We start from the raw sequence: 12336 nt of genomic DNA on the forward strand, positions 1-12336 counted from the left end.
GAAATCTTAACAAAATTACTTTATTTCATATCTACATACAGACAATGTCATTGTATAGCAATAATTTGGTAATTTAATCTTATATGGATAATGTGTATGTAATTTGTAGAGAATCATAAAAGAGGTTCATGAGTCCCCTATAGGTTTAACCGGAGGGGACTTTAGGTTTACCGTCTGTCTGTCTGTCCGTCAGTCCGTCCGTCCACAAAACTGGATCCCGCGATAACGCAAAAAGTACTGAAAATATTTTTATGAAACTTGATATACAGTCAACACTGTCATATGTGACTTTCCAAGGGACCCTCAGAAAAAGGTCACATATGACAGGGAGTCTCTTAATACAGTCTCAAAGAAAATTAAAATACATAACTGTGTGAAGGAATAATATGTAACCAATTGTAAATAAACATAGGTTCTTTAAATACTTGATGTAAATAAAATGAGAATCCCTGTAAAACATTATAATTAATTGCTTGTATATCATATAAAAATAAATTTTATTTTTATATTAGATTTATATTGAATCATTTTAGTACAAATTAACTTGAATCTGATGCATTCAAAATCCCTAAAATAAATATCATACTTTAAGACATATTCATATCCAAAGTTTTTTCTCTTTAAATGTCAACATTTTCACGTAGAATTCATGTAGCAATAGAAAGGTGAAATAAAAAAATGCTGCCTAAAAAATTCTTCTGTTGGCATTACATAAACGGTAAAAAAAAATCTGACACAAAATCGTAATCCAGTTTGATCAGGTCATTATGTACTTCACACCTCAATTGTTAACACACATCGATTGCATCATGCTTACCTTATACTACGTCACTTGATACCTGTATGTACATGTAAACTGTGTATTGATGTAATGTTGTGTAGAGGTTGTTTGAAGTGTACTGACTACTGGATAATAATTGGACTTAATTAATTTGGCCCTCTGGGTGTTAAAACAGGTATTATTTATCTGATAAACGAACAATTAAAAGGTGTGAAAGTCGTTTAAATCAGACAAAGCAATGCATTGGGACCGGACAATTAGGGTCGCTTGTCACATATGACAGGGAGTCGTATAATTCAGACCATTTATATAGGGAAATACATTGGGAGGACTGAAACAAGGTCAGATAAGACAGGGAGTCGTTGAAATCAGGGGGTCGCTAAGGCAGTCTTGACTGTATGTATAGATTGCAGTATGGACATTATGCACGTCTTTTTTTTTTCTTCCTATGTTGAAAATTCTGGTTGCTATGGCAACAAATAGTCGGAAAATATGGCAAATTTAACACATAAACTGGATCCCGTGATAACTCAAAAAGTACTGAAAATATTTTTATGAAACTTGAAATATGGGTAGATGGCAGTCTGGAGATTATGCACATTTTTTTCTTTTCTTCCTATGTTGAAAATTCTGGTTGCTATGGCAACAAAAAGCCTGAATTTCAAGATTTCTGATTTAAACTTTACTTCAAACTTTAAATATAAGTTTCTGGCCATCAACCACATCATATGTGACAAGGTTTACAACTCTAGCACAAAAATTATCAGTATTACCTCCCTTGAACTTAGAATTTTTATGAAAAAAATGTTGTCTTTTTTAAATAACTTCTTTATTTCCTAATGTATCTACTTCAAACTTCATATATATGTTTCTTATTACCACTCAACATTTTTGAGAAGGTTAGATACTCTAGCAAGACTATTTCCAGAATTATCTCCCCCTTGAACTTAGATTTTTTTCGAGAAATTGGTATTTTTCACTCCAACTTCTTCATTCCTTATAGGATTTACTTTAAAATCCCACATTGTAATAATATGACAAGGTTGTATAAACAGAATTTCCTTACTAGGCAGGGAAACTTAACACATTACTGTGATATAGACAAACTTAGAACTCAAAAGATTTAAGTTCATTCATGTCATTCATCCACTGGTAAAATTGAATGGCCAATGGCCCATCAGAATGTTGCTGGGGTTCTAACCGGTAGGGGACTTATGGATTGCTTGCAATACTATGATAATTGCTTGTTAAACCCCCGCACAACAAAGTTGTAAGGGGGGTATACTGGAATCAGCTTGTCCGGCCATCCGTCGGTTTTTTCTTGTCCGCCCAATAACTTAAGATTCCTTTGACCCTTAGTCTTCATATTTGGCATGGAGGTTAGTCATGATTAGTAGATGACCCCTATTGATTTTGAGGTCACCAGGTCAAAGGTCAAGGTCACAGGGGCCTTGACTTCAAAAAGCTTGTCCGCCCAATAACTTAAGATTCCTTTGACCCACAGTCTTCATATTTGGCATGGAGGTTAGTCATGATTAGTAGATGACCCCTATTGATTTTGAGGTCACCAGGTCAAAGGTCAAGGTCACAGGGCCTTGACTTCAAAAAGCTTGTCCGCCCTATAACTTAAGATTCCTTGACCCACAGTCTTCATATTTGGCATGGAGGCTAGTCATGATAAGTAGATGACCCCTATTGACTTTGAGGTCACTAGGTCAAAGGTCAAGGTCACAGGGGCCTTGACTTCAAAAAGGTTGTCCGCCAAATAATTTAAGATTCCCTTGACCCTTACTCTTCATATTTGGCATGGAGGTTAGTCATAATTAGTTGATGACCACTATTGATTTTGAGGTCAAATGTCAAGGTCGCAGGGGCCTTGACCCACAGTCTTCATATTTGACATGTATGTTGATCATGATTAGTAGATGACCCCTTTTGATTTTGAGGTCACTGAATCAAAGGTCAAGGTCATAGGGACTTTGACTTCAAAAAGTTTGTCCACCCATTAACTTACGATTCCTTTGACCTACAGTCTTCATATTTGGCATGGATGTTGATCATGACTATAAGGTGACCCCTATTTATTTTGAGGTCAAGGTCACAGGGACCTTGACAAAAAAAAGCTTTTCTTCTCAATTGCTAAAGAATGTCCTGTCCGCAATGTATTGATTTTGACATTTTCACATTTGAAGCATGTAGAATACATAACTTAGCAATGCACTGGCTTAGTAACCTCAGATTTGGCAGGGAGGTTGTTCTTGAGCTCTAAATGGCCACTGTTGATTCTGACAAAGTGGTATGCGGGGGTATTCACGCCATGATAGTGGCAGTTCTAGTTATGACTGTTTCTTTATTAATGTCTGGGTAATGAATAAAGAGCAAAGTAAACCTGCACATTTTCATTTTGCAATCTGTTCAGATGTGACAGTGTGGTTTGCTAAATTGTAGTATTTATTATTTTTAATTATCTTAGAAAATTATAATCATTGAACAAAGATATTTTTAATAATTTTGATAAATAATATTACAATAGTAGTATCTTAACCCTTGCCTACAAGCAGCAATAGAAACCATCCATGCCACCAGTCTGATTATGTTTTACACTGCTTACTTCTGCCAGTACAGATTTTGAAATTTTCCTTAAAAATGATGAATATTTTTGTGCAGATTTAAAGCAGCATGCCTCCAGATTCATGCTAAATTTCATGAAAATTTTGAAATGTGTTAAAAAGTGTTATTTAGTGAAATAACCAAAAGGAAGCTATTTATACATTATCAATGGCATTTACAACCCACGTAAATTACTAAAAAGAGGACAAAATATGCACACATAAAAGCCCATACTGCGTATAGTTATAAATACTGAAAAATCAGTCATTAATAACACATAACATGTAAATCATTACTTGAATCGTGAATATTTTTACTTTTCTTTAAATCTTAGTACTTTTTTCTCAAGTTTGAAGTTATTGAAATATTTTGCTCATCTGGAGGCATACAGCTTTAAAGATGAGCAGGTCCATTTCAGATAGTAAGGTAATGGTTAAACATATCTTACTTTCATATATTATATTTAAATAAACTGTATGAAATGTTTGATGATTTTGTACAGCCTAGAATGCATCAGTTAGAGAGATCTATGAATGAAAGGGAGGACACGATAAAAGCATTGAAGGATAGAATGAACAGGGTAGAAGATGAATTGTTTGAAGATTTCTGTGCCCAGATTGGTGTGGAAAATATCAGGTTAGTAACATACCACTTTATTATAATCAGCTGAAGGAGACTTGTTGCATATTAGCAGGGTTTTTTTTTTACATGTGATAATTCATAAATGGCCATCTAGTGTGCTGGTATCATTATCTATTTTGCTCCGTATTTTGAAACAAACACAAACCAGCTTGGAATACAATTCTGAAGTAAATCTGCAACGAAAAATAATTATAGGTTAAATTGGTCGGTGTGTTTTGTTGTGTTGCAGCGTTTGAAAAATTGTTTGATAAAGTTGTGTTATTTCCATCCCTGTAAAACAATGTGATTTGTTATGTCAAAATAGAACAACAATAAAAGTGTGTATTTTTAGATGTTCTCTCGTTAGAGAGAAACTTAAAAAGAAACAGTCTGACTAAACTCATTCATGAGACCAACCCGCTATTAAGACCAGATATGCAAAGTCCCTTCAGTGGTCTCATTAGGGAGTTTTTACTGTATTATGTATACCCAAATATCTCAACAATGTTTACTATTGATTAGCTTTAAACAAATTGATATACTATTAACTGTTTTTGAAAGCAGATTGTTTAATTTTTTATTTTGTTAATTACAGTGTAATTGTGTCAGATTGGTAAAGTTTATAAAGCTATATATCTGCTGCTAAAATAATTGTTTGAATTCTGAAAAAGAATACTTTTAAAATGTTTGTATGAAAAATATAGTATGTATATTGCCTAAAAAGTGAAGAGTGCTTGCAGGAAATCATTGCTAAATGGTTAAAGCCATACTTCATTCTTTTTATGTACAATATTCCTAAGTGTTCAGTAACAGAGACATTCTGTGTTTTAAAACTTTTTTGAGAATCAACCATGCAGGCGTCGAAAAATATTTTCAGAGTCATTTCATCTGCAGGGCGAGTAGCTTCGAAGACCAATGTGCAGGCAATATTTTTCTTCCCGTCTTGCATCCAGTTCTCTTAAATTCTACTAGGAGCGGACGAGTGGAATTTTCCATCTCTTACCATGAGATTAAAGAAATAATTATACAATTTAACTATTGATAAATTTTATAAAAATATTCTTCAAGATATTGCATTATATCTTTTAGATTTCTCATTCTATATTTTATAAATATAGTGTATTTTATAATTTACAGACAGTATGAAGAGAGAGAATTGTTAGTACAACAAGAAAGAGCCAAGAAACGTTTGGAATTTGAGAACCAAAAGTTCAAACTGCAGAACCAGATAGAATTTGAACGGTCCAGAGATACTCTCGGTATAAAATTTTGTTGAAATCATAGCCTGTGAAATATATTTTTGTATCATATGTTACAACTTATTTGTGTATGTTAAAAAGACCATGTAATTCTGTTATATGTAGGTATTTGTAACTTATAAAAGTATAGAAATAAGAAGATACTTTGACTAGATTAAGGACATTGTCTAGACAGTAATGATGTTCTTATATAGAGAACAGTTGTTGGCAAGGTAACTGACCATTGCTTAATCTTCCCCCTCACTACTATGGATGAGCAATTATTTTCTCGTAAGATAACAACTATCCATTTAGATGACTAAAGATCTTTAATTCTAACCAGTATCCCATTTGTACCTGGATATATACCAAAGTAAATTGTCCCCTTCATGTATAGTTTAACGGTGTAAGAAATTAGGATTTAATCAACTAGTCTGGTTGTAATACCAGATTGGAATATTCACTAGCCCAAAAGACATTTCACTAGCACGATTCATTTGTTCAAAACAGTTATTTATATTGCCTCTGAAAATACAGTAGCCTGGTCGGGCTTGTTACTGTGAAAAGTTGGTAGCCCGAGGAGAAATTTAGTGGTCAGGGGCTATAAGACTACTGCTAATTTCGAACACAGCTTTAATTATAAATGTTCTCTATATGCAGCTAATGTTATGAAATGGGAAAAGGCTGTGACAGATGATGAAAAAGAATTGGAGAAAGTGAAAAATGACGAGGCAAGAAATATGGAGGTATGTCAAAACTCAATGTACTGATACTTAATTGAATATTCTTTAAATATTTTATAACCTTTAGTTGACTTTAAATTAGAATTTACTTTTAATGTTTATTGGCATTTAATGAGAAATTTTGATTGCATTTATATTAATGGCCCTTTTATGAATGTGTCATTTTTCAGCATGTCTATGCTTATTCTATAGGTTCTTCAATATCATAACACAATTTATTTATATTTTGTTGGTCTTTTGGCCAGGTGCAAACCCGGGTTATAGTATGGTGAATGTCAGGCGGCAGGTGGGGAAAACATTTTCTTAACAGTTTTCTCAGCAACTACTTTTCACAGCCTCTTGATATTTGGTATACAACATTAACTCGTGGTATAGTAGGAAATTTTCATAACAGTTTTCTCAGCAACTACTTATATCACAGCCTCTTGATATGTGATATCCAGCATTAACACACAGTCCCATACCGTGGGATTTGATTTCAGGTTTGTTGCTCATCCATTTGACTTGAATTTCAGTCACATTTATTTTTCATGATATTTTTGATCCATAGACGATAGACAGAGAGATGCAGAAAGCAGATAGATGTAAACAACAGAGACTGACTATAAAGTCACAGGTTGACGACTTTGAGGGACAGATTAATGAGATCAAGAAACGACTGAATGCACAGAATAAAGAGATTGCTGCAGCACAGAAACAAGTTGCTGGCCACGAGACTTGGCTTGAACAGAAACGTGCTGATAGACATAGTCTGCTGAAAACTTGCAAGGTTTGTTGTGTTTAGATTGATTATTAGCTTGTCTGTTTTGAAGAAAATATCCAGTTGTTGAGATGGCTGTGGCGTCATTGTCATCATGCAATAACTTTATTGCAAGCCATTACTCAAACAATTTTAAAGATATCAATATGAAACTTGGAATGCTTGCTTATCATGAAAAGGCAAATTAGTTTGACATTGAGCATAACTCTGAAAGCAATATTTTTGGAGTTATGCCTCTTTTTTTAACTTTAAAATTTCAAATAGATAAGCCTTAACACCGCATACAGTACTTTTGTTATATATCTAAAAATATGACATACTGCAATATGTTATTTGTAAATGACCATGAATACCCACTGAACTTGCTGAATTTTATTAAATGGACTTATCCAGCTTCCACATTACCAGTTTTAAGGGATATCAAGATGAAATTTTGTAAGTTAATCAGCTAACAATATATAGTCTGGCCTGACTGTACGGTAGGTGAAGGTTGACCTAGCTTTTCAGTATTGATAGCAAAGGCTAGTCAGTTTCCATTTCAGCAGGGTAAGGGTTTAAAACTTAAGATAAAAAATTTTTGTCTTTGCAATCATGTCATCTAGTTTTCTCACTATCCAAAAAAGACTAGTTACTCATGCTCACATAGTAACTTGATTTATTAGTGATCGAATTTCTGTGATATTATGGTTCTATATTGGCCGTGTAAGTAAATGCTTTAGCTGACACCTGAGAATTGAAATAGAATTATTATTACTTACTTAATTACTTGTATAGATGGACAACATCAACCTGCCTATGAGAAAGGGCACGATGGATGACATTACACAAGAGAACGAGCCGTCCAGTGCCATGGATGGTACCCAGATGGATGGTACCCAGTCCGAGACCGGGCTCGACAGTATGAGCAGTAAAGGTGCAAAGAAAATATACGAGAAAGAAGCTTTGATCATTATAGATTACTCTGGTTTAGATGACGATCTCAAAGAGGTAGGATTAAAAAAAATATGTATAGGAAAATATGTGAAAGACTGAAATTTAAGGAACTTCATGATAAGATAATTTTTATGTAAGGATAACTTCTTAACTTATTAAAGACAAGTGCCAATACATGAACATCTAGCCTGGATTGAATCTCACCAAAATATAGCAAAAAAATCATGTTTTGAAGTTCTGCACACATTTGTTTATAATCTTGGTACCTTACGTGTCAAATTACTTTTACATTAGTAGTTTAATGATCTTTTATTGCCTATAATTATATAAATAAACATTAATTTTACATCAACATGTCTACAAAATATACAAAAGTGTTGGGTCAACAGTTATTGTAACATTATTGTGGGCCCTCCCTTGCTTCTTTACACATATTACTGATTAAAAAAATCACAATATTACATTGTAAGGAAAAAATGGATATCATGTGATAAAAGTTGTTATACAATTGTTTTTTTTCTCAGATTGATGACCCATCTGAAGTGAAGAAGAATATCGAACAAATGACTAAAGGAGTATCTGATATGGTGTCTACATTACAGAGAATTAATGCTCCCAATATGAAAGCTATGGAAAAGTAAGTTATTAAAGAATACATTACCAATATCTTATACTCTATTCCTAGAAAATATTTCACGCTTTTTAAGTTAGCGCTTTTCGCGATTTATCATTACACTTCCGCGAATGTTTGTATCGGTGAAAAAGTTGAATGTAATAAGTCCCCGAACATTTGTAGCTTCAACAACTTTAATCACTGTACAAAAGATGATACCTAGCTGATGTAGATATATATTATTGTCAGGTTTGATCAGTGGCTTTAATTTGAATGGTTTAAATATTAAAAAAAAATGGAGATTTTGGTTCTAAAAGTACTGAAATTTAGCATATAATTTTGTAATGATGATTTACTGAAAATGTATCTCAAGTTAGGTAGCTAATAAAACTTAATGGATGTACATTTGATCCTTAGATATTATGCACCATTTGAAAGTTCAATCTTTTATCTATTGCTGCATGTTAAAATATTGGTAACTTTCCTTGCCTTTCACTTAGAAAAATGTAGCAGAACATACCCAATAAGAGCTAGGGACTGGTTCCCGGACTCCCTTGTATCTCATAGCTGTCTTTAGAGTCTGGGGAGGTAAGGACCCTACTGGAAATAAGTGCTTGCACTTTCGTAGGTTATCATTGACCGCCCGGTCTAAAGAAAATCAATCAATAAGCCAGTTTTTTCGTCTTATAGTTTTGTATAGTTTGAATAGTTTTGTAACAAAATAAGTAGTTCTCTTTAAAAATTTATGTATCATTTATTTAAATGGGAGCTGTAAATGTTTTTACCTTTCAGCCATAGACAAATGCATGAGCTTTCAAAAAATGTATTATTTTCCTGATTTTGATATCTGGTTAATGTTTTACTTGCTTCAAGTTTTAAGTTTAGCAAGCATGCGTGATATCTTAACTGGCTAGAAAATTGCCTATCTGTGTTATCTATGTCTTTGAAAGAATATATTTAGGGATAACAAATCTTTATACCATAAGAAATACATGTTATCTTATTTTTAATCTAACAGGTTAGATGGTGTAAAAGAAAGGTTAATGGAAACTTCAGAGGAATTTGAAAATGCCAGGAAAAGGGCCAAGAAAGCAAAACAAGCATTTGAGAAAGTTAGGAAAGAAAGATATGACAGATTTATGCACTGTTTTGATCATGTATCCAACAAGATTGATGAAATATACAAGGTCAGTACATGTCGCTGTATTTGATTAGACATTGTGAATTTTATGTTAAAAATATTTAGTTGAGATTGCAGATAGTGTATGTGTCTTTTTACTGCAAGTTAACCTTGAAAGTCTTCATGTAATGTTAACTTTTAGTTTGTAGGTGGTAACTAATATTACCAGGGCAACCAATACAGCTCAAGATCAGGAGGCATGTTCATAGTCTACTCTATCACAATACTTATTTTTGAAAATATCCCTAAAAATAATGAGTGGTCATGTCCAGAATGAAAGGGGACAAGTCCATTAAGATACGTGTCGGGAGGTTTTAATATGGAAAATGAATCCGCTAGTACATAAATTGCTTCATCGAAAAGAGAAATCAATAAAAAAATTATCATAAATATTATACAGTATAAATGAACAAAATATTTTTTGAATTGAATAATAAAGTCATGGACTGTTAGATTATGCACAATGATATATGCTGCGTAGACTGGATTTAAATAATCTACATCCCGTTACAGCAGAAGATCTTTGAGATATGTTGCAATGTGAAAAATAACAGTAATATAACTATAGCTATCAATAATATATAATATTGTCTTTATCCAGATAGTATAATTATTTTACACATTTAACTACAGTTGCCTCCATGATTATTCAGTATTGAAGTTTAAGTGAAATATACTTACTTTGCTAAATGTTTTCAGTATATTATACATCTAATATTTAGATTCCTAAATTTTCTAAGTACAGGATAATGAGGTATCTAAAAACAGTATTGATGGCAATAACAGGCAATAAGGAGCATATTGTGAATTGTCTTATATATTGTATTGACTGTCATAAATATATTGATAAGATTGCTAGATACATTTCAGTAGACCAACATTCAAATGAAATCCACAAAATATTTAACTGTTTTTATTTATCACTTTAGTCCTTGGCAAGAAACCAGAGTGCCCAGCTGCATTTTAGGACGCGGCTATGACAAAAAACATCCCGTCGAAGATCACCGTACCTATCGGATGGTGTAAACTATAACTGTGTAGCATACAGCGAAACAGAAAGATTCCGAACCCAATGGATCGAATTCTTGTCTGGAGAGGAGAGAAAACTGCGTTAGGAAACCCGAGTGCTGTCCTTTAGCTCTATTGTTTGCCATTCACAGGTATTTGATACGAATTGTATATCAGTTGTAGGGTTCATATCGACCTTAGTGAAAACATATGTAATTTAAGCTTGGCTTAACCCATTAAGGTTGAATAATAAAATGTTAAATAATTTAGTATGAGCTTGACAGGTATTTATCTTCTTTTGAGGAACTCCCTGTCTATCTTATTGAAGGGTTGTTGTTCTATACAAGTGTAGTGTGTGCTTATTTGTATAAAAAATATATCTCTCCATGCATACAGTTAGATGTTAGATTGTAGAAATTGTCAGTTGTTTATTTATTCAAATTATTCTTGATTGTCTGAAAAAAATTATATTTGAAATTGTTAATTAAGAGTAAAATTAATATTTGATCTAACATTATCTTTTTATACCTTGCTTTCTGCTCTCTGTATATGTTTAACACGAAAGTTTTTACAAGGTATATATATTTACTTTCAGTTATCAACCAGCACCATTCTTTGTATTGGATAGAATGCATAGAACTACATTGCTCTTGATGAATGGACGCATAAGATTGGATAAGGTAGTTTCACACACAGTCAAATAATTGAACAGGGATAACAATTGTATTAATTGTCGACCACAGGATGATGCTATCGCTGTTTACCAACATTCCTTTCATTGCTCTGACGTTGAAAGCCTTCTGTAATATGAAGAAATAATTAATATGGAGAGAGATTTCAAAAAAGCTTCCTACTCCAATCAGTAAATTTTATTTTATGTACTTTATTATGTAAATGTATGGATTATAAATAAAATATTGTTTAAACGAAATAATTGAAAATAAAACAACAATGATTCCATCCATTTGAAATGACACTAGTTATAGAGTAATTGGATAAGGTGGCAAAAATAAAGTAAAATTGGTATTGCACGGCCATGCATATATTTAGACTTCATTAGTGTTATATAAACATAGCATTAAGACATGCTAAATGTACGCGATATACTACAGGCGGGTCAATGAAAAATGTTTACGGTCTTTATCTTTGGTATGTGCTAAATAGAATATTACATTGGTGTAAGTTCATTACTAAATTTATTGAACTAGTTGAATAAAATGATATGCTCGCCAGTGGCTCGCATAATATAATTTTATTCAACTTGTTAAATAAATTCAGTATTAAACTTACACTTATTCAATATCCTCTATTTATTTTTATTGATACCCTGCTCTGAAGGTGCTTGAACATAATATTCACATTTTTAGTCTGAAAATTTTTTAAAAATCAAAAATCTGCAATGTGAACATTTTTCCTGACTATGATATGCAGGTAAGCCTGCCTCTGTATTTGTTGAACAGGCAAGTCATTGCCACTTGTTTTCAGAAAATCCTTAGTTAAATACATCTATCTCACTATTTCAGGTAGCCGCATATATTCGTGAGGAATCACAAAAACATTTCCAGTGTATTGTCATCTCTCTCAAGGAAGAATTTTACAACAGGGCTGATGCTCTGATTGGTATATACCCAGAGGTAAGGTTTATAAATAAATGGTATACTTATTTATATTTCTGGTTTTAGGTTTGAATAATCAAATACATAGAGATAGTCTTACTTACCTTTGTGTCCCTGTCAGGGCAGTATCATATCATACTTAAGTTTTTTTGTTGTTTTTTTTGTACTTTTCAAAATGATATACTAAAACAGTTATTAGATAATAGCAGGAAAGTTTTGTTATGCTCTCCGAA

General features: G+C 32.6%; 1 protein-coding gene across 1 annotated transcript in view; it reads left to right on the top strand.

The window, feature by feature from the left end:
• Positions 1-12336, top strand: part of LOC132758105 (structural maintenance of chromosomes protein 1A-like) — a 29818-nt gene that overhangs the window by 16672 nt on the left and 810 nt on the right. Inside the window, exons 18-26 of the mRNA XM_060749617.1 lie at positions 3894-4027; positions 5150-5271; positions 5911-5996; positions 6544-6762; positions 7528-7740; positions 8211-8323; positions 9318-9486; positions 10409-10431; positions 12007-12121. Of these exons, the coding sequence (XP_060605600.1) occupies positions 3894-4027; positions 5150-5271; positions 5911-5996; positions 6544-6762; positions 7528-7740; positions 8211-8323; positions 9318-9486; positions 10409-10431; positions 12007-12121 (1194 nt within the window). The remainder of the gene's footprint in view (positions 1-3893; positions 4028-5149; positions 5272-5910; positions 5997-6543; positions 6763-7527; positions 7741-8210; positions 8324-9317; positions 9487-10408; positions 10432-12006; positions 12122-12336) is intronic.

The sequence above is a fragment of the Ruditapes philippinarum genome, unplaced genomic scaffold (genome assembly GCF_026571515.1).
Source record: "Ruditapes philippinarum isolate M1 unplaced genomic scaffold, ASM2657151v2 ctg3971_1_1_1_1, whole genome shotgun sequence".
Lineage (NCBI taxonomy): Eukaryota > Metazoa > Mollusca > Bivalvia > Venerida > Veneridae > Ruditapes > Ruditapes philippinarum.